General features: G+C 57.2%; 1 protein-coding gene across 8 annotated transcripts; it reads right to left on the reverse strand.

The window, feature by feature from the left end:
* BCAP31 (B-cell receptor-associated protein 31) lies at nt 1–27925 on the reverse strand. 8 transcript variants are annotated; one of them, XM_005674003.2, is made up of 8 exons: nt 27680–27925; nt 26679–26814; nt 24931–25031; nt 20362–20509; nt 3092–3227; nt 2140–2263; nt 1380–1480; nt 1–344 (listed from the first exon to the last, which is right to left on the reverse strand). In XM_005674003.2, exons 2-8 carry the CDS (start codon nt 26768–26770, stop codon nt 306–308), a joined length of 741 nt encoding a protein of 246 aa, XP_005674060.1. In that variant the 5' UTR covers nt 26771–26814; nt 27680–27925; the 3' UTR covers nt 1–305. The 8 variants fall into 8 exon arrangements, 4 of the variants coding, with proteins under 4 accessions (XP_005674060.1, XP_005674061.1, XP_003135528.2 ...); XM_005674004.2 differs by having other exon boundaries at nt 27558–27691; XM_003135480.4 differs by lacking the exon at nt 27680–27925 and adding an exon at nt 27197–27473.

The following is a 27987-nucleotide window of genomic DNA, read 5'->3' on the forward strand; positions in this document are numbered from 1 at the left end:
AACACATCACAACAACCTTTATTGCCCCGAGAAACCTCTACTCTTCCTGCTCCATCTGCCTTCCTGCAGGACCAGAGAAAGGGGGCCTTGGAGGCGCGAACAGCAACACGTAACACAAAGGGGCTCAATCCAGCGGAAAGCAAGCCCTGCTCATCCTGGACGGGAACTGGGTCCCCTACAGAATGCTGGGGGCGCGTGGAACTGCAAGCAGCGCGGGGAAACAGCAGCGGAGGGGAGCGAGCCGAAGTGCCGAGGGAGGCTGGGCTCTCGCGAAGCAGCCAGCCACGGGCAGGGAACAGGGGCCCTCACTCCTCCTTCTTGTCCGTGGGGCCATCTACCGCCGCCTGCAAAGGGGACAGAAATTGCAAAGCAGTGGGTTGGCAGGGTGCCCTCCTCCCCTTCGCCTTCCAGCCCCGCCACCCTACAGGGAGGCCCAGCAGGGTGCGCCTTTCCCCAAATGCCAGGTAGCCAGGTGAGCGAGGGACCCCACCCTCAGCGGCACCCCACGGCCTGCCAGGGTAGGAATGGCCCCACTCCAGTGGGAGGGGGCACAGCTGGAAGCCTCCGCTGTCACTCTTTTCTTAGAGCCCCGCCCTCGCAGCAATACCTCCTGGGCCTCCCTCGCCCGCACCCTCGTCCCCAGGGCACCTCGGCATTTGAGTCCCTTCCAAGTCCCAGTTCAGGCTCTTTCCGACTCTGCACACCTTGCACAGGTCCCGCTGGGGAGCCTGCCCTGCGCTGAAGCTGTCAGCTCCTCTCCGCCCTCCATGGTGCCCAAACTTGGGCCACCAGGCACCAAGGCGAGCTGTCAGAACCTAGGGGTGTCTATCTGCTGGGCCCTCACGCCCCATTTCCAGGCCACCCAAGCTTCCGGATGCAGGTAGTCTGAGGGGCCTGGCGGTGTAGGTGGAGGCTGTGACCAGCAGCGCAGCCTGGAGCTCTCTGCCCCACCTCACCCCACAGCCCCCACAGCCCCCACAGCGGGAAGCCAGCAGCCGGGGCTGGCGTTTCCCCTGCGGTGTACGCGGGACGAGAACTGTACCCAAGGAAAGGAGCTTTGCTCAAGGGGGCACTGATGCTGGGCACGAGGCTAGGGCCCAGCTACCAAGGCCACCTTCGTTAGCAGCTGCCCCCTACCAGGCCACAAGCCCTCCTGCTCAAGAAAGCGTTCCGGCTGTTGGACCCAGACTGGCACCAGACTCAGCAGCAAGAGGGAAAAGGGGGACTGGGGGAGAGAGCAAGCAGCCAGCCCGCTGCCGAGGCCTCTCCCAGGGACAGGTCCGCCCCGAGGCAGAGAGAATGGGCAGCCAGCTCTGCGCCCGCTCGGGGGGTGGGGCAGGGTCCCGTTCCAACAGGGCAGGCGGCGGCGGCGTGCTGACCTGCAGCTTTGTGTGCTCCTCCAACAGGCGGTCGTACTCCTTGGTGAGGCCCTCCGACTGCTTCCGCATGGCCAGAGCCTCGTTTTCAGCCTTCTCCAGCTCTGTGGACAATGCGAGCAGTGAAAGGGAGGAACGTTCAAAGATTAGGATTAGGGGAAAAGGAACCTTTGCTGGAGAGAGCAGGTGCAGCCACCCCCAATCTGTCCCCAGCCAGGGTGCCTGGGAGACCACTCTGCTCAAGAAAGCTGCCTTGAGAGCCTCCAAAAGTGGCAGAGGGCTGGCCGACAAGGCTGTGGCAAGCGGGAAAACATGGAGGATCCCCGCCAGCCCCTGTAACGGACATGCCTCTCAGCAGGGGGTGGGATCGCAGGGAAGCTGCCGGCCTGGGACAAACGCTGCGGAAATGCCCAGGTCAGAGGAGGAGGCACCTCTGACTGAGGCTCTCCTTCCCCACCCCGCCAGGCCCCTGGCGACGGGGCACAACGCCACTCCTCGCCGGGCGCTGCATGGGACACTCTGGACGTGGCCTCTGGGGCTCCCCGGTGGGGACCCTGCCTGCACCGAGGAACCACTAAGCCCCACCGGCTGGGGCTGAGCCCGGCTGCACTGGGGCTGGCCGAGCAGGGGCCATCTGCTTGTTTCCACCCCGCTCCTGGCCCCTGCGTGTCTCTCATTGATACTTCGGCATGAGAAGTGCGGCAGCCACTGGCACAGGCTCCAGACTTCTGGGGGCCGGGCGTGACCCGAGGACAGTGCTCACTCTGCTTGCTGACGGCCAGCTCTTCCTTCAGCCTCTTCAGCTCAGCCTTCAGGCTCCTGTTCTCTTCCTCCACCTTCCCTCCTGCGTCGCCGCCATCTAACTTGACTCCGCCCACAGCAGCTTCCTGGGAAGAGCGCCAAGGGCGGGGTTACTGGGGGGGGAGGCGGAGGGGGGAGGAAGGGGAGGGGAGGGGGGGCTCCAGCTCTGTCTTCGGCCTTGGCCTCGCAGGGATTCCTCAAGCGGCCCTGGGCACTTGCCCCTTCGGAAATGTCAGCGCAGAACTGGGCCACTGCTTATTTCCAGCCACCAGGCAAAGCCCAGGGCCAGCAGGGCCACCTGCTGCAGCTCGGAGGCCACACGCCCTGCCTCCTTTCTCAGCAGCTCTTCGGAGTTTACCAGTCCATCCAGTGACTCAATCCGCTGTCATCTGGGGATTTCTGCCAGTCGCCCCCAATTGACCATTGCCCTCCCTGCCCCTCTCCAAGCTTCACAGCTCCCTCCGGCCAAAGGGCCCTGAACTCGCCCCTACCCGTCCAAGTCTATCCTGCCTACGAATCCAAGGCCATCCGTCTCCTTCCCAGCTTGGCTCACACCTCACCTCCTGCGACAAGCCTTCTAGGACTGCCCCGCCTCGTCCCCGGCTGATAGCAATCCTTCTCTGGTGTTCTTCTGTGCTAACTTGCCCAATGTTCACAGCCCAGGGCGCAGCTCGTTAAGGAGTCATTAGTTTTACGAGGGAAGAGTCTGGCCTGGATGCAGTGGGTAGAGGCGAGAGCAGCAAGGGTGCCCCCTTTCTGAGTCCCTCAGACGCCTCCGCCCATTCACCCAGCTCCTCCATTTTTCCAACAACAGCGGTATCACACGTTTCCCAGCCTGAGAGGCTAACAGTAGCCACTGTGGCCCATAAAGAATGTCGCATGGGGGACGGGCAGTTAGGGAAGGCCAAACCCACCTTCTTCAGCTGGTCGTTCTCTTCCATGTACTTCTTGGCTGCTTCACTAGCGCTCTCTGCCTGCTTTTTAAAGGCTTCATTGGAGGCCAGCAGCGTGGCCTGCTGGGAGATGAGAGTTACCAGGCGTCTAAGCAGGCTGGAAATGTTTACAAAAAGAAGGGAGAAATGAGCAAAAGGAAGAGGGAGAAAAAGGCTAGCGTGAACTTCTCTGGTTGCTCCCACCCCACACCTGCCTCTGGCCTAGACCTGTCCCTTGGGGTTGCCAGGGCAGCCAAGCAAAATGCTACGGGCATCTGGATCTGGCAACACGATGGGAAAGATGGCGCCGGGAGCTGTCCTCTGCCACCAGAATGATTAACAGCGCCCCCCCAAAGGCTGTTCACAGACCTGGGGCTCTCCTCCAGCCCCAAAGGCACAGGAGGCAGGAACATGACAGGACGCTCGGGACCAGGTCTACCGACAGCCTAAAGGTCTAGAACCCAGTGCTTTCCAGGGCAGGGCCCAGACGTGCTAAAGAAGCCACGATACCCCTTCCCTGAGTGCAAGGCCGGCCTCGCCCTGGCAAAGAAGAGCAGCCAGTGTTGGGTGTGCTTCCAACAGGCCAGCTGAATCCTCGAGACGACGTGAGGCGGGCGCCACTGCTGCCCCATCTCATCTTCAGAGGCTCGGGAGGCGGAAGCCAGTGGTCAAGAGCCAGAAGCAAATGTAACCTGTCTGTCTGACCCCAAGGCCTGAGCTGGCAACCGCGACGTGCTCGCAATTTCCAGGGAGCCGCTCCCCGGGCTGACAAGAAAGATGGAAGTGACTCTCCTCTCCTCACCCCTTCCCAGAGCACACCTGTGAGATAGCATCGCCGCAGTGAGGTGGCCAGGGCGAGGGGGACGAAAACACAAAGAACCAAGTCCCAGACTAGCCTCGAGAAGCAAGCAGGCAGCAGCTGGGCACGCGCTGCTCCATTTCCCGACAGACAGACACCTTGCCTCGAGGCCTCAACTCGCAGGAGAAGAGGACAGGAGAAGCGGGCAGGCACACCTCCCCACATGCCTGGGACAGGCCGGGCCAGCCACAGCTCCAGGAGGCGTGGGACAGGCAGAGGCCCTGGGGACGAGAGGAAGACCCAGCGTGTCCAGGGTGTTCCCACAAGGGCTTGCTCAGAGGAGACAGAGCAGCTGAGGCCGCCTGCTCCCAGCCATGCCCTCTGGCCTTCGCAGGGCTCTCGTGGACGCCTGCTGTTCCGAGGGGCCGGGGGGCCTAGGGAGGGACAGGAGAGCAAAAGGGGCGCCCCGCTCTCCCTGGCTGGGCCCTGGCAGAGCCCCTGGCGGGAAGGAGCCCAAAGCACCCATCACACTTCCTGGTTAAGGGAGAGGCTCCAGGGGCCCCTTGCAGGAAGGGAAGGGCCAGGCTACTGAGTCCTGGCAGGAGAGGAGAGTTTCCAGTGACATGTGCTCTCTAAAATTAGAGACCAGGACCTCGTGGCCCAGGGCTCAGGTTTCCCTGTCTCAGCCCCAACTGCCCACCAGCCTGCCCCCCGCCGGGTGGAGCCTCAGCGGTGGAGGGAGCTCCTGAGTGGCCCAGGAGCCAGAGAGAAGCAACAGGCCTGAGTCACAGCAGCAGGGTGGCAGTCAACAGAGGAGCCCAGGAAAAAAGGCAAGTCTGACTAAAGCCCAGCCTCGCAGGCACAGAGCTCTCAGGCAGCCCTGAGCGGATCCCGGCGAAGTGGAGCAGGCGGCTCCTCCCAGCTGGCGACTGGGGTGGGGGGAGGGCACGTGTGCCACCTGGCGGGCCCAGCAAGCAAGGAGCAGGCGAGCCCAAAGGTGCCGCTTCCCCTTCAACACCCCCCCCCTGCCCCCAACGAGGCTGGGGAGGCGGCTGACGCGGGCCGGACTCCAGCAGCACTATGAGTGACCACAGCTGTCGCCCCAGTTACCCAGGGAGGCCGGGCCCAGGGTGGTAGCGGCAATGATGACCACGGCAGAGGAGAAGGGGCCCCGCTCTCCTCGGTGCCCTCTCAGGCCAGCCCCAGTTGCAGAGAATCCAAGTTGCCAACCAGAGCCCCGGCAAACAAAGGGCAGCAAGTACAAGAAGGGTTCAGGGGGCCTCCCAAAATCTCAGCCTGCTCAGCACCCCCCAACCCCACCCTTTAGGGTCTAGGCCGCCCTCAGCACAGGGTGGGAGCCTCCAGGGGAGGTGCCTGGCCTCGCCACCTGTCTTTCTCTCCATCCCTGTCCTCTTCCTTCCTGTTAGACCTGTTCCTCCAACCCAGCCCCAGATTCTGGGTAATTCCTCCCTCCCGCCAGCCCCAGCCCCTCCTCCCTTCCTCCCTCCACACCACCCCAGGCCCTGCCCTGCCCTGCCCATGCCACCAGCAGGACCATGGTTGCCCTGACTGCCCAATCCAAGGAGCACCCTAGAGTCCTCGGGCACTCACTCTGTAGCACCTGGCGCAGCTGACAGTTCAGCCCCTGGGAATTCTCCTCTCCCTGCCTCGAGCAACCGTCGCTGCCTGTCAATCTCAACCCCAATAGGATTTATCTCAGCCAGACCCTGACACCCAGCTGCCTGCTAACCGGTGGCTCCTGGGAGGCCCCGAGACGCGTCCAACTCAGCTCGTCTGAGACAGGCCAACCGGCCCTGCACCGCGCTGCCCGCGGTTGAGGGCATCGCTGGTCGAGCCAAGCTCTCCTGTCTGCACGCCAACTGGGGCCCCAGTCATCCCTGCCGCCCCGTGGCTTCTTTCCTGGGTGACTTTCATCGCTTGCTAATAGACCTCCTCCCCTGGACCGTACAGCTTTGTGATCCGTGCCCCCGAGGAAGGGCAGAGTGACCTTCCTCCAAGACAACCTGACCACGAAGCCCCTCTGCTTCGATCCCTCCGCCACCTGCCCACAGCTCTCTGAGAGCTGGCTCCTGTCCCCTCACTGCCCACACGGTCCCCTGCTCTAGTAACACCAAAACACTGGCTGCTCTTGGAACACGTCAGCCCTTGCCTGCCTGGTCTCCGTGTCACTGCATGTCAGCCCGGCGGGCTGACATGGCTTCTCCCTCCTCTTTGAGAACCCGTGCTGATGACTCAAGACCCGACTCAGTCACCACCCTCCCCACAAAGCCTCTAGTGAACCTCCCCGGGGCCCCTTCTGGGTGTTCCCATGGCAGCCCCTGCGCCTGCTCTCAGCGGGCTGCATTGTCCTCTGGTCGGCCTCCATCGCTCGGTCACTTGCTCCTTATCTGGCTGCCCAGCTATAAATGCCTTCAGGCCAGGAACTGCACCTTGGACCCCTAGATGGCCCTTACCTGGCCCACTGAAAAGGGGCCTTGCAGGTGACCTGCCCCGCCCACAGGTGCGAGGCTCCCCCTCAGGCCCGGGCAGAATGGGGGTCTGAGGCCCTGACTCTCCCCAGACTCAGCCTTGCCTCGGCCCAGCCGCACCAAGGGGGACACAGGCAGACACACGGCTTGCCAGTCAGTCGAGCAAGTGACAGGAAAGAGCAGTAGGAAGGCACCACGTCAGACCCGTGTTGATGAGCCAGCCAGGCTTGTGACTGCAGTGCTGCTGAGAAGGCACTTGGGAAAACACTCATCACCAGAACTGGGGGCAGAGCCCAGTGCCCCGGCCCAAGTCCAAAGGGTGCCCCTGCGGGGCCCCGGGCTAAGCCAAGAGCAACACTCCCTAGCGCAGCCGACCAAGCCTGCCCAGGAGCTGGACTTCTAGAACGTCTTACTGCCCTCCCCCACACTAGGCGCCATGCTCTTGGGCCTGCCCTCCATTCAGCTACCCTGTGCCCCCTTCGAGCCTCCACCCCTTCCAGGTACCTCACTGGGCCCTTTCTGGGTCCGTCCCCTCAATGCTCTGAGTCTCCGCCAGGACCCAGACCCGGGGCAGAGCGGGGCACCTGGGGCAAAGTGCTGAGCTTCCGAACTGCCAAGTCTCGACAGCCTGGAGCAAAGGCTGGTGGACCGCTCTTTCCTCTCCTGCTGGCTCTCCTCCATCGCTCTCCGCTCCACTGCCCGAGGACGGCTTTGCAGACAACTATTCTTAGCTAGCTGTTTCTGGACTACAGGTGAGAACTACAAGCCAAAGGGATTTCCCAAAGGTACAGGGCTGGCAGAGGGGCCCTGGGATAACTGCAGCCAGTGACAGAGGGAGAAGTCAGCACACGAACCCTAAGAGAATCCAGATGTGTCCTTGGCGGACAAATGTCATCCCCAAATACCTGACTTCAACTGGGCTTTCTTGGTAGGATGTTTTGGGACGCTGAGTGGGGCTCTCATGCTTTTATAAAAGGTTGAGTAAACAAGAGAAGGCAGGAGAGAGCCAAGCGTATCAAGTAGCAAAGACGTGGTTCATACGCGCTTCACCCGGATCCTGTCTCCCTCCTGTGGGCGAACAGGGGGAGGCAGACGTGCACTTAACAGGAAGTGGGGCGAGAGCAAGGGGGAAGGGGGTCCTCCCAAGTCCCCAGGGGAAGAGTCTATGACTGTGGCAACCCGCCACCGCCAGGTGCTGCCTGCTCACTAACCACGTACCAGGCATCTCCCAGGTGCAGCACCCTTGGGGTCACTGGGCCCTCAGGACCGCACCACAAGACAGGTAGGCGGGCCAACTCCCCTTGGCCCGGCTGCCCAGCGGGAAGCTGATGTCACAGCGCCACCTGTTGATGCTCCAGGCTGACGACAGCGCAGCCTCAGGCAGCGCGCCGCAGGGCAGCAGGTGAGCCCGCCCCAGCTGTCCAGGCAAAAACAGGTTGGAGAGGCCTGGGGAGGTGGCCACCCTGGCAAGGAGCCAAAAGCCAAGTGATGCCCCAGCAAAAGCTTCAGGCGAAGCAGACCGGTAGTAACGGGGCAGGAGCCACCCCAGGAAACCCTCACCTGAAAGAGCCTCGAGTCATAAAAATAAGGAGGCAGCAGAAGAGGAAGAAGGGTTTTCTCAGACGGATCCAGAGAGAATCTTCTGAGGACTGCCCAGGAAGTCTTAGGAGTGCATCTCAGCACAGAGCCTTCCAGTAACCCGAGTTCACAGAGGTCGCAGAAAATGGGAGGGGCCAGAATGGGAAAAGGCCAACGCCCTGTAGCAATTCCAACTTAAGCGCAGGTGGCACCTGCCTACCTACCCTGGCGACAGTGAAGCCAGCTAGACGGGGCTGGGGCATGCAGCCCTCTTTGAGCTGAAGAGAAGCAGTGAAAGAGCTGTGTTTCGGGGGGGGGTTGTTGTGCTGCCTTCTTGAAACCAGGTAGCACAGGGATTCTGTATAAACTGGGGGACAGAGAACAACTGAAAAAGGTCAGACAACCTAGGCCGTCACTCGGGCGCTAAAAATGCTGGTGGCCTCGTAGCCACTTCAAGGGAGTGGGAGGGAGGGAGCTGTCGACCCGACGTGCCCTGCACAGTGCTCCAGCCCCAAGGCGACAAGGCAGCATCTCCGGCAGGCGATGTGCTACTGCGGGGCTCAGAGCCCAGGAGACGCGCCTGGCCCAGGGCGGGGAACCAAACGAAGCAAAGGTGGCGTCAGCTACGTGGTCCCACGCAGAGGCCACCAGCAGCCCTTTCCGTTTAACTGAATTCAAGTGACATTAAACGAAAAATCCAGCTCCTCAGTCACACCAGCCACGCTTGTTTACAGCGAGGGCATGTCCATGCTGCAGGCCGCTGGTCGGCCAATGCCAGGCTAGAGGAGCCCACCAGTCCCTCCCATCTACAGCCCGGCTCCCCGCTCCCCGCTGCCCTGACCCTCCGCCTTCAGAGAAAGGGACCCTCTTGGAAGGTCAGGCTTTTGATGACCGTAGAACCAGCAAGAATGAACCCCTACTGCTTGGCATCCTGCCCCCAAAAAGGTCATTCACCACCTGCTTTTAGAGCATGAGGAAGAGACTACTTCTGCCCCAATCAAGTAGCCAGCAGACAACCTGTCCTGTAAAAGCAGCCTGTGCTCATTCCGACGCATGTCTGACAGTCCTCCCCGGAGGCTTCGTAGGCTACTCCCCCCACTTCACCACAGCTCCCCTTCTATCAAGCCCCCTCCTGGGCCCAGCACCTAGAGTACACCGGCTGCAGCTGGGGTGAGCTGGGCTCAGGGGGGAACTAGCAATGACTGCACTTGCCAACAAGGTTCTTCCCCATTTGTGGTCTTAGAAAATGACGGCAGCTGAGGGAGTTTCCGTCGTGCTCAGCGGTTAATGAACCTGACTAGCATCTGTGAGGACGTGGGTTCGATCCCTGGCCTCACTCAGTGGGTCAGGGATCCAGGCGTTGCTGTGAGCTGTGGTGGAGGTGGCAGATATGAGTTGGGTCCAAATCCTGTGTGGCTGTGGCTGTGGTGTAGGCCTGCGGCTATAGCTCTGATTCGACCCCTAGCCTGGGAACTCCCATGTGCCTTGGGTGTGGCCCTAAAAAGACAACAAGACAAGAAAATGACAGCAGCTGATAGCTGGATCCCTCTGCATGGCCTTCTGAGCACAGTGGTCCTCTCCTTACAGCACTTTAGCTTGGGGTTGGCCCCCAGCATCAGATGGTAAAAGCCCCTTAGTTACCTTATCTAGACAGGATTTAAACAGTGGGAGGAAAAAAAGAAAAGAGCCAAGGGAGCTCCACTGTGGTACAGCAAGTTAAGGATCCAGTGTTGCCACTGAAGCGGCCTGGGTCGCTGCGGTGGCTCCGGTTCAATCCCTGGCCTGGGAACTTCCACATGCTGCAGGCATGGCCAAAAAAATAAAGACAAAAGAAGAAAGTTAAAACACCCCCCGCAAAGTAACCTGGGAAATGGGAACAATCACTACTGAGTTTGTCGCTAAGGAGTTACCGTTAGGTTCTTGGAAGTGTTTGTGTGCTTACGATTTCTTAACAAAGTCTCTCTCTTTCAAGGGCACACACCAACATGTTGGTTTACCGACAGACATGGTATTTGGGATTGGCTTCAAAACCACCCAGAGGATAATGGGAAGGGGGCGGATACCCCGAGACTGGCCAGGGAGACACTCGCTACTGACGCCGAGTGACACCCATGGGGGGCTGCTCCTCTGCTCTGTCTCTACGGGTCTTCTGCGTGGACAAAGCGAGCAGCCGGCCCTGGGTGACTCCAGGGCACAGGTAGGGCCGAGAACCCCGTAGCATCACCCACCTGGACGGCCAGGGCCCTGAGGATTCCTCGGCTTGCCGGCTCCAGCTCCTGCGTGGCCTCTCCCTGGGGCAGCCCTTCCCCCGACCTCTCTGCTCTGCCGCCCCCTCCCCGCACCCAGCCTGGAAGCTAAGCCCTGAAGGCTAACCCTGGCCTTCCCCTCACCTCCCTGCCTGGCCCCGGCACGGCCCTCCACACGAGGGGACACCTCCACAAAACTGTCACCACTCTGACGGCTTCCAGCTGGCCACGAAGCACTCCCCACACACCGGGCACGAGCTGGGAATACAACCCGAGTTACTGCCACCCTCAGGTGAAGCGCGGGCAAGAGGCATCCCCGCCCCCACTCCACGGGTAAGGGAAAAGGCTCCAGAGAGCGACCCGAGGCCACACGGGATCCAAAGCCAGCCAATCCCAAAGTCCACTCTCACCACGTCAGCCTGCCTCTCAGGGCCACCGTGGGCTGCTGAGAGTCCCTTGGGCAGAGGGAAGAAAGTGCCCATGACCAGGGCGGTGGCAGAGCCCGCGCCGGATGTTCACGCCCGCCTGCCAGGCTCACATGGCCTGCTCATGCACGTGGTGGCTCTGTCTTCTCTTGCCACTGGCACGCACACTGGCAGTCGCATGGGCACCATCTGCAGGGCTAAACGCTGCTCAAAGGGCCAACCCGAGGGCAGAGTGCCCGGCTCACTAGGTGGATTCCACCCCACCAGTGGGTTAAAAGAGCTCAGTCACCTTCCAGGAGACAACCCAGCCCCCAGGTCACTGGCTGCTAAGCAGGGGGACTTAGCAGCAAAGCACACACAGCTCCATCTGGACTATGGTGACACAACCCCGCCCCAGAGGAGTAGGCAGAAAACAAGAGATAACTGGTTTCCTGTTACCTTTGTGCTAACTGCTTAGAAATGTTATGTCTTAAATACTGTATGACGTCACTTGTATGTGCAAATCTAAAATATACAACAAAGTAGTGAATACAACAAAAAAGTAGACTTACTGATGTAACGCAAACTAGTGTTTTAAAACCCGTATATAAAAAAAGGGAAACAATGTAGAAAAAAGATAACTGTCACCCAAGTTCAGGTCATTACACTCGAGGGGCCTCATGCACAAGGGCAGTCCTCCGTGGGTCTGGGTGGTGACCACTGCTTTGGTCCTGACCAGTGACATTCTAGCAAAGGCAGAGGAAACAGAGCATGGCTCTCTCAGCATGTGCACCTCCGCAGAGCAGGAGCTGCTGCGCAGCCACACCCACAAACACTCCAGAGGGACAGTGGCTTGCTGCGGTCCCAAAGCAGCAAGCAGGTGCTAAGGCAACGGGGGAGCAATAATGCACGAGACACAGCCTGCCCCTGCCGAGTCTGCATGAAAGGTGACCAGCACCACACCCCTGTCACAGCCAGAGGCCCGCAGTGTGGTACTGGGACCAGGGGCCTTCACGTCCTCTGGGCGCCTAGACATGTGTCGTCCCTGCCCCGTCCCCCATGGGGTTCCTGCTGTCAGCGCTCGGGCTTCCAACCTAAAACGTGGCACAGCTGTTCGCTGAGTTCAACCTGGACACGGGCCTAAAGCCATCCCCGTCTGCCCAGGACACTCCACTCAGTCCCTAAGGTGAAGGCAGCCCTTTGTATGTGCCTGGCCCTGGCCCAGAGCCCACCAGACTGAAGGGGGTGAGCCTAGGTGCCCAGGCGGCAGGTACCCCACAGGCTGCCAGGGCCCTGGGAGGCCAGCTCTCTAGGCCAGCTGGCAGCACAGCACGGGCCTCACTCCGCAGGATGAGGATGAAGGTCGCAAGGAAGCAGGAAGAGGAGGTCTTGGCCGGAGCAGCAGGCAAGAGACCACGGGGATACTCCAGGAAGGGGACCCGACGGGCTGGTTCACAACTCAGGGAGCCCCAAGCAGAGCCTGCGGAGGGCCGCACGGAGGGCTCGAGCCTTGATGCCAGAGGTGCTCTGAAGGCACTGTGGAAGCAGGGGCGGTAGGATCGGTTACACGTGGCAGAAAGGTCACTTGGCTGGGGCACACACTGGGGGAGGACGGCTGGCGGCAGGAAGCACGTCCCAGGGGGAGAGGCTCCGGGGGTGGGCAATGGGGACAGAGTTTCAGTTTGGAAGAGAAAAAGCCGGCTGGAGGCTGGCTGGGCCACAGTGTGCAGGAGCACGCACCACCGAGCCGCACGCTTCAGACGGTCCATGTGATGTTTGTGTATTTTCCGCACAGGAGCAGACCGCGGGGGACAAGAAGGGGCAGGGAAAGGAGTGTGAGGGCCTGGGAAGGCAGCGAACTGCCCCACGTCAGGACAAAAGGCCGGAGAAAAGCCCGGGCCCAGCCCCCCGGCCCCCGCCGACTCAAGGATGGGACGCATTCTTTAAGCTGGGCTTCCCTCTTCAGTGATGATGGCTTCTCCCTCCTGCCCTTGACCCCAGCAGCCCCACGAGGAAGCAGCGCCATCCACGGCCTCTCTCTCCCGCTAAGCCCTGCCTCTCCCTGCACCTACTGCCGGGCCCCGCCCCCCACCCCTGCCCTGGTTCCAGGCCTGCCAGCGGTCCTCTGGGTGCGGCCACTCTGCAGGCGCCCAGAGCAGACCCGCCACCACCTCGGCTTCAGAGGCATGGCGTCCCCACCAGTTCCTCCCCTTTCTACCCTCACCCCTCGAACCTATCCTCCTCTAGCCACCCCTACGGCTGAGGCCTGGCTCGGGCCACCAGCACCTCTCAATCCAGTGACCTCTGACTTGGTCCTCCTACTTCCAGGCCTTCCCCCCTCTACTCCATCCCAGACGCTGTGGCCCACGTGGGGACACCCGCCTCTGGTGCGGCACTGCTGGAAAAAACTCGGCACTCTCCTGCACAGGGGTCAGATACACTCTGAATCTGGCATTCGAACCCCTCCATTCTGCCTCTTGCCCAAACAGCCTACTGGGGTTCAGGAACTGAGCCAGTACCCACCTGCCAGGGAGACGTGTGCAGAGATGGAAGAGAGGGCTTTTCCCTGTTTGTGATTTATCAGAAAAGTGAGGAGATGGGCTTGATGTTCACCTGGGGGGAACTGGTTAGACACCTAAGAACACTGGAAACAGACGGGTCGTCCTGGAACAACGTTCATGACAAATTCGGTGGAAGATCCAAGTTCCCACGTGATAGTTACAACCTGACCCTGCTTTTTTGCCTACAACAACAACAAGTGGTAGTTGCTATTAGGCGTAGAAAAAGTCTAGAAAGACATGTGTCAATAGCGGTTAAAGAGAAGACTTATTTTCTCGTGTGCGTGTGTGTTTTGCTTTTTAGGGCCGCTCCAGCAGCATATGGAGGCTCCCAGGCTAGGGATCGAATCAGAGCTGTTGCTGCCAGCCTACGCCAGAGCCACAGTAACGCCAGATCCGAGCCGTGTCTGCGACCTACACCACAGCTCATGGCAACGCCAGATCCTTAACCCAGTGAGCAAGGCCAGGGATCGAACCCGCAACCTCATGGTTCCTAGTCAAATTCGTTTCCACTGAGCCATGACGGGAACCCCCCTCATGTGTTTGTTTAAAGCCTCAAATTCCTCCAATGGCTGCATGCTACCTGATGACTTAATAACCCTCAAATGTACATAAGAGACTAAGACAAGTCACTGGACTCATTAAACTAAGACAAACAAGGATGGTACACATTGTGTACTTGATCCAGACACCATCCTACCAAAATCCAGGTAATAACTACTCCGGGAAATCAAGAGCCCACAATCCAGTCTACAGTCAGTCAAAGATGGGCTACAAACCAATGATCTGGCACTAACAGTTCAAAGCAACGCAAACAAGCTGGCATTTATTTGATCAGGCAATCGGAACTAGGCATGAGCTCAGGCTTTGGCCACCTAGAACCCATGCCAACTCGGGCCAGTCCATCTCTCTTGGGCTGCCCTTTTTCATTTACAAAAGCCCATAGAATTATGAAGGGTTATTAAAGTCCTTACTGACTTCAAACAGAACCAGAATCCAAACAGCGCTCGCGCGCGCTCTCTCTCTCTCTCTCTCTCTCTCTCTCTCTCACACACACACACACACACACACACACACACACACACACACACACACAGGCAAAGCCACATGGCTATTTAGTCTTCAAGAGAAGCCCTTACTTTAACAGGTGAAAACATTCAGGGCCAGAGGCAGAGCTGCTTATCCAAAGCCACAGAGATGCTGAAGTGGCGGCACTGGCCTGGGGACTCCAGTCGCCTGACTTCTGATTCCTCATCCTTCTTCCTATGCTGCCCACCCTCCTAAGAGCAGACACCTAGGCTGTGTGGAGGTGTGTGCTGCTGATCTGCACCCCATGACGTTCCAGGAACTCCTCCTGTGTAACTGCCATGGAGGGTGGTCTCCCCGCAACTACTCTACCTCATCCATCCTGCAGCGGCACTGACTCATGTACAGTAACGCTCAAAGCTTTGTTGAGCTAAGCTCCATGAAACCAAACTTGACCGAGCACTAAGAAAGAAACAGCTCTCTTGTTCTTTCGCACAAGCTTGTACGCAGCTAACGTGAGCTAGTGGTTGTCTGTAAAAGAACGTATGCAAAAGTTCAAAGGAGCACGTAAGCAACGGCACTAGCCCACACAGCATTAGCCCACGGCGCTGACAGAGGAGAGAAGGCAGTCTCCAAAGAGAAAGCGCTTCCGGGAGTTCCCGCTGCGGCACTACGGGATGGGTGGCATCTCTGCAGCACCAGAAAGCAGGTGCAATCCCAGGCCCGGCAGAGTGGGTTAAGGATGCCACACTGCCCTCATCTGCGGTGTAGGTCACAACTGCAGCTCAGATCTGACCTCTGGCTAAGCAACTCCATATGCCACAGGGCAGCCGAAAAAAAGAAAGCGCTTCCAAAAGTACAGGGCAGAAGGAGCGTGGTTTCTCAAAGAACCAACCAGGTGCGTGAGGAGAGCAAGAGTGCTTACTCCAAGTGGTTTAAATGCATGTGACCACATACAACCGGACCCTCTGCTGTCTACCAGAAACTAACACAACGCTGTAAACCAACTATTTTAAAATGGTTAAAAATAAATACACACACACACACACAAATGCACTTCACCGTGTCCAGGCCCAGGTGAATTCCATCTCAGGTAGCGTAGCCCACCACACAGCCAGAACCACTGCCCTCCTCCTCTGGCCCCCAGGCCAGTGCACATGGGGAGATGTGCCAGAGCAGTGCCATCCCAGCACTATGGGGTCACAGGGGGCTCAGAGAAACACCCGCCTCACCAGCCCCAGGGACAGACTTCAGGGTCTGCGTTTCTGACAGGCCCCCAGATCCGGCCGAGGCTGCTGGCCCCAGCAAGCTGCCGGGGGACCAGGACACCACCAATCCATTTCCAATGATTAAAAAAAGAAAAGGCAGAGTTCCTGTCATGCCTCAGGGGTTACAAACCTGACTAGGATCCATGAGAACTCGGGTTTGATCCCTGGCCTCCCTCAGTGGGTTCAGGACCCAGCGTTGCCATGAGCTGCGGTGTAGGGTGCAGACAGGGCTTGGATCTGGCGTTGCTGTGGTGTAGGCCAGTGGCTGCAGCTCCTCAACCCCTAGCCTGGGAACCTCCATATGCCACAGGTGCGGCCCCAAAAAGCAAAAAAGAAAAGGGAGAGAGAAAGGAACATCATGTGTAGGACAGACCAGAAACGCCCCACGGTGCAAAGCGGTTTTCTAACAGCAACAATGTCAAACCCGCTCACACATGTGTGAGCAGGGGATTAAACACGCAGTGGTCTGCGCACGTGACAGAACACTGCACAGCCATTAAAAAGAAGAGTGGGCTGCACAAGTCATTTGGAAAAACTGCCAAGATATCTAATAAGCCCAAAAAGGCAAGAGGAGTTCCTGCCGTGGCGCAGAGGAAACGAATCTGATTAGGAACCGTGAGGTTGCGGGTTCGATCCCTGGCCTTGCTCAATGGGTTAAGGATCTGGCGTTGCTGTGGCTGTGGGTGTAGGCTGGCAGCTGTAGCTCCAACTAGACACCTAGCCTGGGAACCTCCAAATGTCGCAGGTGTGGCCCTACAAAGACGAAAAAAAAATTTTTTTTTTAAAAAAAGGCAAGAGCAAAAAACCCCCACAGCACTTGTAAGAGAAAAGTTATATAAGTGCATAGGATTTTTACAAGTTCAGAAACACCCCCGTTATTACATACAGCTATCTCTGAGGTTGAAAGTCCAGGGCACTCACCCTCTCACCAGCCATTTCTATATTATTTGAAGCTGGGGAAGGGGGGCTTTGTTTATTTTTACAGTGAGCAGGTGTAACTTAGAATCAGCATTACAAAAATGATAGTGTTTCCTGCCGGCTGCAGTATGAGTCGTGTGGATGTCAGGTCTGGACAAGAATAGTTCTATGGCCAATGTCATGCAAGGAGAGAAGTTCCTCAAGGGCCAGAGCCACCATACAGGATCTGACTCCTAGACTACAAAGGGCTACGACATCTTGGGAAATTCGAGAAACAGATCCTATGTGAGCAACTGGTGAATCCATACTGATCCTCAGGGTCACTGTTTTCCTAAGAAGTCACACGAAAAGACTTTTTTTTTGATTAGCTACTAGACAGGGACATGGGAGGGAGTGGCGGGCACAGCAAGGCCTCTTTCAGCTAAGATGGAGCGGTCACAGATGTGTGGTGTTACCCTACTCTGCATCTGCCAAACACTCACAGAACTAGATGCTGATGTACACTCTAAGTCAATTTCTAAAATCAACTGCAGGAACTAGGCTGGAGCACAGAGCCCCACAGGGCCGCACAGAGGACTGAGCTGAGCACACTCACTGTCTGGTAGGCCTGGCTACCCGCTGTCCCTTGGCCCGGTCAAATAAGACCTGCCCTGGAGGAGATCACAAAAGCAGAGCATTCACGAGAGTAAGACTTCGAGACCACAGCACATGGGAAAAGACACCACTCCATTTGCCACCACTGCGACAACTTCTGAGTTTGCCATCTCAAGTTTGCCAGCATCTCTCCAAAGGTGGGGCCCCAAACGCAACCCTTCAGGTAGCGTTGGCTGACACGGGGCCCGGCAGGGCTGGTGCCTCCTGCCTTCACTGGAGGGCACTAAGAGCTCACGAGGAGTTCCCGTTGTGGCACAGTGGTTAACGAATCCGACTAGGAACCATGAGGTTGCGGCTTCGGTCCCTGCCCTTGTTCAGTGGGTTAACGATCCGGCGTTGCCGTGAGCTGTGGTGTAGGTTGCAGATGTGGCTCGGATCCCGCGTTGCTGTGGCTCTGGCGTAGGCCGGTGGCTACAGCTCCGATTGGACCCCTAGCCTGGGAACCTCCATATGCCGCAGGAGCGGCCCAAAGAAATAGCAAAAAGACCAAAAAAAAAAAAAAAAAGAGCTCACGAGCTTTGGCAACAGCTCTGCCACTAACTCCTACTGAGCTGCAACAAGACACAACCCCAAGTCTGCGAGTTCCTGTCCTGCCCTGTCTCCATGGCCTTTTATGAACCCACACACACAGTTGCAAACGTATCCCTGTTAAAAACTCAGGTTTCATCCCAGTCAGCCTCACTGGTGAAGCCATCTAGATGGCCATGGATCCCGAACAGAAACGACTCTACCTGATGTTCAACTCCTCCCAGCTTCCCTTGCCCCCTGCTCCTGTGCACCACGATGGACGTCCTCAGCAGGGAAACGCTGAGCAGACCAGCGGCGGAGCGCGAGCGGCTGAGACCTCTCTTTGGATGGAGCTGATCCATGCAGTAGCCGCTCACAGAGACAGGAGCCCGGCCAACACTATTTTGCCAACACCCTGCCCACACCTCAGTATGTGGCCTGCAAGAATCTAATCGAAGCAAAACGTCTGCTGACGATCCATAGGCACCAGATGGACAAAAGGCAGGGATGAGACTGCTAGAACCTGCTCCTTAACAAGTCACGGTAGTTTCCTTCCTGCTCGAAAAACAGTCACAGGGCTGGTAAATGACTTAAGCTTAAGAACAAAGACTGTTATGTGCCTAAAGGTCAGAGTAAAAGCTTAACCTTTTACCAGCTAAGTGCCTTTTAAAATAGTAAAAGAACTTATAAAATAGTAAATAAACCCTATATCCGCCACACCCAGAGCCCCTCCTCACTTGATCGCATCTAAAGAGCACAATAAAAGCAGTGTGGTTTCTTGAGGCAGGGCTCTTGGTCCCTGAGACCTTGAGTCTCCTGGTTCCCACCTTTACTGTCCAAAAAAACCAGAAAAACAAACAAACAAAAAAAAACGCCATGGTAGTTTCTGATGATCCCTCTCTCCTCTCTAAAAGCATACAAGCTATTCTTTCTATGTATTTATTTTATTTTATCTTATTTTGTCTTTTTAGGGCCACACCTGCGGCACATGGAGGTTCCCAGGCTAGGGGTCAAATCAGAGCTGTAGCCACCGGCCTGCACCACAGCCACAGCAATGCCGGACCTGAGCCAAGTCTGAGACCTACACCGCAGCTCACGGCAATGCCAGATCCTTAACCCACTGAGCGAGGCCAGGAATCGAACTTGCATCCTCACCGATAGCAGTCGGCTTCGTTAACCACTGAGCCGGCTTCGTTAACCACTGAGCCTCGACGAGAACTCCAAGCTATACTTTCTAGAACACAGTGTGAAATCAAAGTCAGACCGCACCTTCCTACTCGTTATTAATTTCCTCACCTACTCCCCTCTTCCTTTGGAAACTGGGCTGCTTGCCTGTCTGGAGTCTTCCAGAATCTCTCCTAGCCTGCGATTCCTCAAGGAATTACAATTCCATCTGCAAATGACCTCAAGAACCTCTGGACATAATTCCATCAGTCCAAGTGGAAACAGAAGAGAAGCTGGGTGCTCCGCCATCCCCTGGCCCGCCTGGGATTTCAGTTCCCTCATCCCAGGACTTCCTTCCCCCTTGACCCTCTGCCCGCCCTCTCCTTACTTCACACACAAACAGCACAGGGACTGGCTTCTCCCCGGGCCCTGCTGTGCTTCACCATCCAGAGCTCACGGCAGGCATTTACGTCCCTGATGCTCTTCTGAAAGCTCCCCGTGCTCTTCTGGTGCTGTCTCTAGTTTTCTTCCCGTCCCTTCTGTCTTTCGGAAAAAATCTAAGCTTGCCTGGGAGTCCCTCCCGCCCCCAAGAGCCTCTGTGGCCTCCTCAGACACAGCCAGTTCTCTCTCCACCCCTTGGCTCACTTGCAGTTGGACTCAGAATTCTGCTCTGAGCCTCAGTCCTCCGGGTCTGCTTCCCTTTCCATCTCAGACCACGAGATCTTACTTCTTTTTTTGGAGCTTGCTGAAACCCTAAAATTCTGGCTGTGTGTCCAACATGGCCCAGCCTTCTCGGTTCCTAACTCTCAGAAGCTGGAAGACGACAGGCTTGTAGATCACTCCTGTGATTAAATGTATCCCCTCGAAAAGCCCTTTCCAGCTCCCACCCCCGACCACTTTCCGACTCTGACCCACAGAGGTCAGGTTCACCTGAGCAGCGGCCTTTTTTCTGAAAGTGAAACCCAGTCATCGCAATGCCTGATGAAGGCTGTCCAGGTGACTGAGAGATAAGACAGCCCAGCCCAAGAACCCACACACTCATCCTGCTACTACTACTTCTCTTCCTTTTAAATCCTAACCACTAGACCACCAGCGAACTCCCGCTTACCCCACTTCTGACCAACATCACGGCAAGCTCTTCGCAAGAACCCCCAGAAGCCCTTGGCCTGAGCACAGCGTCTCATTCCCTGCCAGTGAGCAACTTGAGAACAGCCAGCCTCCCGCACCCCCACCAGCACTCCTGTGAGCAGGAGGCAGCAAACCAGCCCCCAGGCTCCAAGAGGTCACACACTCCCGTGACAAACAGGTTTTCATCTGGCAAGGCCCTGGGGACAGGGTGGGACTCAGCCCCTTCGTGCCATTTCTGCCCACTCTTCGGCCAGAGAGCAAGATGGGTATGTGTTTGTCCCAAAAGACGGCTGCGAATTACAACAGAGCCAGAACTTGGTCTCCCGACCTTCCAGCCAGCCCTCTTCCACCCTCCACACTGCCTCTGGAGGGCAGGAGAAAAACCAGAGGCCTCTGGGCAACCTGGATCCCCCGACCGTAGACAGGGCCTCCAGTTCGAGACAAGAAACTGAGGAGGGAAAGTCACAGGCCAGCCCAGCGGTCCCTTCACACTCCTCGCCCCTCTCCACTCACAAGGACAGCAGCAAGGAGAAGCCGGCGATGTAGAGGTTCCTCTGGGCCCGGAAGAGCTTCATGTGGAAATGCTCCACAGCCCCGGGATTGTTCTGCAGGTTCACCTTCTCGGTCACATCGTCGTACTTGCGAATCTCCCGAAGAGCATCTGTGGCGGAGCAGAGAAGACACGTGGGCATTTAGCTCCCACTCGGGCTAGACTGGGCTGTCCAGGCGAGACAGGCAGCAGAGAATCTGCCTCCCCTGCCGCCCCGCTTCTACACACGCGCTCTGGGGGATGCCATGACAGAAGCTCTGCCCTGGGACCCGCCCTCCCCGCCAGCTTTTCTCATATCACTTCCTGGATCCCTTCCACCCAGGCCATGAGCTTGCTCTCCGTGTCAAGGTGCTAAGGGAACCCGAGATGCTGCTGCCAACGGAGGCAGCTCCCACTTCCCATGGCACCCCCAGTGCCTGGCTCCTGTTTATCTCAAATTGGGGCGGCTGACTGCACTGATAAGCCAAGGCAGTCCTGTTTATGGAAAAGCCTGCTCCAGAGGCACGAGCTGCCTAGGATGCAGAGCTAGGATGTCTAGCTGTGGAGGACGCCCGCTAGCTAAAGAGGCAAGGGTTTTCATTTCTAAGCTTTCTAATGGGTTTTATTATTTAAACTTTTATTCTAATTACAAAAGAAATCCACGCTCACCAAAAATTCAAACATACCAGAGAGGCAGAGAAAGGATGACACGATCACCTCCAACTAAAGCAGTCATTTCCAGTCCTGTCACCCAGTGTTCTTTTCTTTGTAATACACACTTCAGAAATTATCCCAATTACAGGCTTAGTGTCCGTCTCCCCCAAATTAGACTACACACAACCGAGAGAGCAAAAATCTTTTCTATTAGATCTCCAGGGCCTAACATAGTTCCAGACACACAGGCAGCACATAAACACCTGCGGAATGGTGAAGAGCCTCCGCTCCAGAGAGCGGCTGCTGGCCGGAGAGCACTCCGGCTTACCCCCATGCTCACAGCTATGACTTTGCAGAACAGAAATAAATCCGACCCGTATCTACTGCTTTTCCCCCGACTCTGAAATATCTTTTTTTTTTTTTTTTTTGTCTTTTTAGGGCCACACCCGGGGCACGTGGAGGTTCCCAGGCTAAGGGTCAAACTGGAGCTGCAGCTGCCGGCCTACACCAGAGCCACAGCAACGCCAGATCCAAGCCGCGTCTGCGACCTATATCACAGCTCACGGCAATGCCAGATCCTTATCCCACTGAGCGAGGCCAGGGATCGAACCCGCATCCTAAGGGATACTAGTCGGGTTCATTAACTGCTGAGTCACGACGAACACTCCCTGATTACCTTCAAGTGCCATATGTCGATTTATAACATTACACACGTTTCACGTAGACATAATTTCTACTTCTGTACACCCTCCCACAGTCTAAAAAGCATGGACCGCCTCATGACGTGCACGTCATCATCGCTCAGGGGGGGATACTGATCACCTCTGCCTTGTTTCAAGTTTAGGATGTGTGCTGCCTAAGCAAACACCTAAGACATCTTTTTAGGTCAGTGTGTGATGATCCACCTACAGAGGGCTCTTAAATGGACTCCCATGGGAGAGGGCAAAGTAGCATCTGGTTCCTGATTTCTGGTTTGAATCGGAGCTGTAGCTGCCAGACACAGCCACAGCCACGCCAGATCCGCGCCGCGTCTGTGACCGATACCACCACTCACGGCAACACCAGATCCTTAACCGAGTGAGGCCAGGAATCAAACCCACATCCTCATGGATGCTAGTCAGATTCGTTTCCGCTGAGCCTCGATGGGAACTCCCCAAATGTCTGTTTTTTAAGCCACCCAGTCTATGGTATTGTTGCTATAATAGGCCAAACAGAGACATAAAATTTTAAACATTCAAACCATTCAGTTCATCAATTCCACCTCTATGACTTTTCCCTTCAGAAGAATTTGCATAGATGTGTAAAGATACGCCGCCTATAAAGAAAAAATTAAGTTCTGGCATAGGTCTATGACAAAATATCACACAATCTTTAAAAAGAGATTGCACTTCGGGGAGTTCCCGTCGTGGCGCAGGGGTTAACGAATCCAACTAGGAACCATGAGGTTGTGGGTTCGATCCCTGCCCTGGCTCAGTGGGTTCAGGATCCGGCGTTGCCATGAGCTGTGGTGTAGGTCGCAGACGCGGCTCGGATCCCGCGTAGGCTGGTGGCTACGGCTCCGATTAGACCCCTAGCCTGTGAACCTCCATATGCCGCAGAAGCGGTCCAAGAAATGGCCAAAAGACAATAAATAAATAACTAAATAAATAAGAAATTGCAATTTAAAAATGTCTAGATACGTGGAAAAAGTACAATCCAAAGCAGTGTGTACTGTGATCTGAATCCAAGCCTCAACAGCATTTACTATTTTAATAAAGACAGCAGCACAGAAAATACCTGTGGAAAGAGAGATACCACAGACATTTTCCCCCCTTTTTTGGCCACCCCCCAGGCATATGGAAGCTCCTGGGCCAGGGATTAAACCGGTGCCTCCACGGAAACAAGCTGGATCACTGACCCACTGCACCACAGCGGGAACTCCACCACATACTTTTAATGATAGTTACCTGTGAGATATGAGATCATGAAGGACTTTCTAGATTTGTTGATTTTTAAAGATGCGTTGGAGTTTCCACTGCAGCTCAGCAGGTTAAGAACCGGACTAGAATCCACGAGGATATGGGTTTGGTCCTGGCCTCACAAAATGGGTTAAGGATCCAGCATTGCCACAAGCTGCAGTGTAAGTCGTAGATGTGGCTCGGATCTGGCATTGCTGTGGTGTAGGCTGACAGCTGCAGCTCTGATTCGACCCCTAGCCTGGGAACTTCCATACGCTGCAAGAGCGGCTCTTAAAAAAATATGTCTTCCACATCCCCAAACCCCGGCACCTTAAGGACCATCTTGGCCGGACTGGGGATGGGGATGTTGGATCAAGTCACAAAGCAATGTGCTGCCCTATCTCAGGCCTTTGGCCCAGGGCAGTTGACCCTGGACCCTTATCAAGCCCCTCCCAGTGAAGGCCAGGGGCCAGCCAGGGCTGCAGCTTGTAGCTGGTTATAGCATTAACATTTGCTGCTAGCTAACACTTAACGTGTAGGTAGAAGCCTCTGCAGGCCTCTCCAGAACTTCCGAACAATTCTCCAACGCCCCCTAAAACAAGAATGGCACCTTTGCCAGCTCCTGGGTTCTACAGAGAGCCTCCCCCACCCACTCTGCCATACTAGGAGAACTCACGGAGTCCGGCTTGCAGAGGCGGCCAGGCCCCAAGTGAACACCCCCGGCACAGTCCCTCCGCACCCCAATTATAGCCCCATGACCATACCCAAAAGCAAAACCACACACACTCAGTTCTGAAACTGGGCTGCCTGGCTTTTCATGCACAGGGGAAGACATGCATCTTCCTTACCTTCTCTGGACTCAGAGGCCTGAGGTTCGGGGAGAGAACCCTGATTGGAAAGAGCTGCCTCTTGGGGGATCTGCCAAGTTATTTCAAAGACAGCGAGGTATGTGGGCAGCTGGTACCCACCCTCCATGGCTCAGAATGGATAGGCCGCACCTCACGTGCTCAGAGGCAGTCCTGCCTGAACATATCCCATCAGGCCCAGAGACATGAGAAATGAGAAATGCCTAATGCTGCAGCTAGTGGGTGTGGCTGTCACGCTCCCCTGTATCACGGCCCCCTGGTCTCCCACCCATTGCCGCATTTCTGGTGGGGACTCCAGGAGAGAGGATGAGCAGGCAGTGCACCTTGGAGAAAGGACCGCTGTTTGTGCCAGACCTGAGCCAGTACTTTGGAGTCCAAGCAGAGGGACATACCGATCACTCGCCACAGCAAAACACACGCTCGACAGCCAGACGACAACTGCATCGGTTCCTCCGGTCTCTAAACAATCATGCCACCACCTGGCCCCAGGCCCATCCCCATGTATCTTTCAAGCCCCTGCCGGTGTGTACCTCAGTGCAGAGTTTATAGAACTTCCAAGCTGGAAGGACTTGGGAAAAAACCTCGGGTCTGACCCAGATCCAAAGATGTCTGAGGTTTGCCCCCCAGATTTGCTACCAGACCTCTTGGTTCCCCCTACACAGGGCACAGCAGCTTCCTTCCCAGCTAGGCTCCCTGTCCACTTTGTCACTCGGCCCCCTATTCGAGACCTGTTTCGGGCACTGAGAGAGAGACAGATGCTGCTAAGTGCCTGGATAGCAGTGCTACTTAGACCAAGGTCGGCTCAGGCCAGTTAACTTCTCTTGGTTTCAGCTCTGGAAGGACCCGGATCTGCCCAAGCCATGAGGTGGTCATCACAGGGTGCACAAGGGCTGCTGGTCAAAGTGAAGGCCCTTCCAGCAGTATCTTCATGGATGAAGGGAGCCTCGTCCCCCAAAAAAAAGACAGGGGCACTTAAGTGGGCTGTCTGAGAAGCCAAAGCTGTACACGATTCATGGGACATGGCACGGGGCTTTGTGGCAGAGGCCCCAACAAAGGGTCTAGGTCAGGTAGCCGCCCTCGGCCACAGTTCACTCACCAATGACCAGCAGCACGAGGATGACGATGAGAACCACAAAGAAGGTGTTGCCATAGGTCACTACCAACTCCACAAGGCGGGACTTGAAAATCTTCTGCCATCTGTGAAGAAGACAAAAAGGCTAACAAGGCCTGAAGAGAAAAAACACACACTTGGGAGCCAGGGCCCAGAGAAGCAAAACTCAGTTTTGCACCCAAGAGCGTTAAAAAAGGAAAGGAGGGGAAAAAAAAAAAGCACGTCCACGTACAGACATTTCACGAAATCCACTCTTTTTTTTGGGGTCTTTTTGGGGTCTTTTTGGGGCCACACCCGCGGCATATGGAGGTTCCCAGGCTAGGAGTTCAATCAGAGCTGCAGCCGCCAGCCTACGCCAGAGCCACAGCAACGCAGGATCCGAGCTGCGTCTGCGACCCACGCCACAGCTCACGGCAACGCCAGATCCTTGACTCACTGAGCGAGGCCAGGGATTGAATCCGCAACCTCGTGGTTCCTAGTTGGATTCGTCAACCACTGAGCCACGAGGGAACTCCTCAAGATCCACTCTTAAACACCATAAGCTCTGGGGAAGGAAACTTAACTTCCCCCTTCATAGTATCAAAACGCTCGTCACATACACATTATTTCTTTAAATTGTTTCCCACGTGACCAACCTGATTCATCTAGGCCCCCTCCTCCCTTCACTTCCGTCCACAAGTACTTCAAGCTACCGCTTTATCACAGAAGAGCCTTTTGAAACCAATAACTAACCATAACGCCGCCACCAGACCTCAAGAAAATCAACAAGACTCTCCCTCTTGCAGAGCCAGGACCCTTAAGTCCGAGTGTCCTAATTACTTTTAACTGCCGGTTAGTTTGAATCTGGACAAGGTCCTGATGCTGCGTTCTCTCGATGAGTATCTTAGATCTCCCCTCATCTATAAGCTCCCCTTCCCTCACCCTCTTTTGTTCTTTCCCAATCTACTGCTGCAGAAACCAGGCTGTCTACCCTACAGGGCTTCCCAGGTCGCAACTTCAAGGGGGCCTCCCTCGGCCACCGCATTCCCTGTGAACTTTAAGAGGTGATTCAGATCGGGCTTTTGTCAAGAATATGCCTCAGGCACTGCCGTTTGCGTTCTATCACCTCAGGGGTATCTTTTTTTTTCATCAAAAAAAACCAGCTTTTAAAAAAAAAGGCCTGAAAACTCAGCCATACCCATAACCTTCCAACTTAAGCCCAAATGTGTTTCCATAGTATATAGAACTCAAGTTAATCTTCAATTACCGTCTCACAGGTCCCACGCTGGCTGAAAATAAACATGGCTTCGGCCTTCACGGGCTGAGTAATGCCCCTGAGGCCACCAGGCAACGCCAGCGAGAGTAGTTAGGGGGACAAAAGTCAGCAAATCATCAGCAACGTGACCCGGGGTGCGAAAGTCTTGCGGGTCCCACAGGGCCATCCCCTGTACCCCGGGGGACCCAAGGGGCGGCAAGAGGGTCAGACCCAGAAGCCTAAGTAGGTCTTCTCCCCTCTCAACCATTCTGAAGGCCAGAAAGATGGCAGGGTGCAGAGGAAAGGAACTGGGTACGATGTGCGAGCACAGGACTGTGGGGAAGGCTGGTGACGAACACAGCCCTGCCACCCCCACCGCAGACAGGTTTTACCTGTTCCCGTCTGGCCCAGTTCTAGGGTCCGAGAGCTCTGCACACGCGAAGCTCGGAGCTCTGCCCCAGTCGGCCCCTGCCACTTGCTGGCCGGGAACAGGCCGTACCTTTTGGGAGAAATGAAGGGAATGCAGAGAAGCAGCACAGCGAAGACCTCCGCATAGAGGAAGGTGGCAACTGCAGTCCACTGCAGACTCATCCTGGTGCTAGAAGCCTTCCAACAGGGAGAGGCGCGCCGGTTTCCTGAGAAAGCACAGGAGAAACAGGCGGCGGCGTGAGAGCTGGGCCGACTGCAGCCCAGACCCCGCCTGGAAGCACCCCCGAGCTTTTAAAGCCCCGGCTCGGCCGCAGGACGCGCAGCCAGGGCTGCTCCGAGGCCCGGCAGTCCAGCGCGCTGAGCCAGCCAGGCCCCCCTTCTGGACGATTCCTTGCCCCCTTTCCCCGTGGAAGCCAGGAGCCTCCTTGCGCCAGTCCAAGTGGGAAGGCGCTTTGAGGAGAAGCTCGAGCAGACGGGCGGCAAGGCCCGCCGGGGGGAGCTCTGCGGCGAGGCGCCCCCGCCCCCGGGGAGCCCAGGAGGCCCTTCCGTCCGCAGCTCTCGCCACGGAGCCGACAGAAGCGGCAGCACCTTCCGGGGCGGGAGAGAGACCACCGCGCCGGCCTCCGAGGGGCGGAAGGTCTCCGGGCGCCTCAGAAAGGCCGCAAGAGCGACTCCTAGAGGACGCGAGCTGGGGCCAAAAGCGAGGGCAGCTCTCCACCAAGCATCTCACAGCCCCTGCCGGAGAAAGTTCTCGAAAAACTATCTCCTCAGAAACCACAGGGGCCTCCCCCGGCAGCCCCGGCGCCCAGCCGGCTCCGGACAACCCCCGACGGGGCCCCGAGCGGGCACGCCCTCCCGAGCCCCACCTCCGCGGCTCCTCCGGACGGCACTCGGCCGTCGCCCCCCGCCCCCGGCTCCACCCGCTGCCGCCCCGGCCCTGCCCCCGCACTCCTGGCTCAGCCCTCGGCCCCGCAGCCGAGGCCTCGCCGCGCGGCCCGCCGCTCGCCCTCGCAGAGAAGACGGGGGACCGCAGCGGCCCCGGAAGCCGACCGGGCGCGCAAGCCGCCTCACCGAGTTCTCCACAGCCACCACGCACGCCTCGTCGCCCCCAAACTCTCCCACCACCACGCCGGCCCCGCCCCTTCCCCCGCAGCCGGAACCGGAAGCGCCCTGCGGGTCCCGCCCCGCCCCCAAACGCCGCGAGGCGCCTTGGCCCCGCCCCCAAACGCCGCGAGGCGCCTGTGGCCCCGCCCACGGGCGCTTTCCGCCCCGCCCCCGAGCCTGGGCTCCGACGCCCAGGACTGGGGAAGAAGCGGCGCCTCGGGCGCGTCGGGAAACAGGGCGGGGCCTGGGCGGGAAGGCGCGGCGTTGCTTCTCTA

The sequence above is a fragment of the Sus scrofa genome, chromosome X (assembly GCF_000003025.6).
Source record: "Sus scrofa isolate TJ Tabasco breed Duroc chromosome X, Sscrofa11.1, whole genome shotgun sequence".
Classification (NCBI taxonomy): Eukaryota; Metazoa; Chordata; class Mammalia; order Artiodactyla; family Suidae; genus Sus; species Sus scrofa.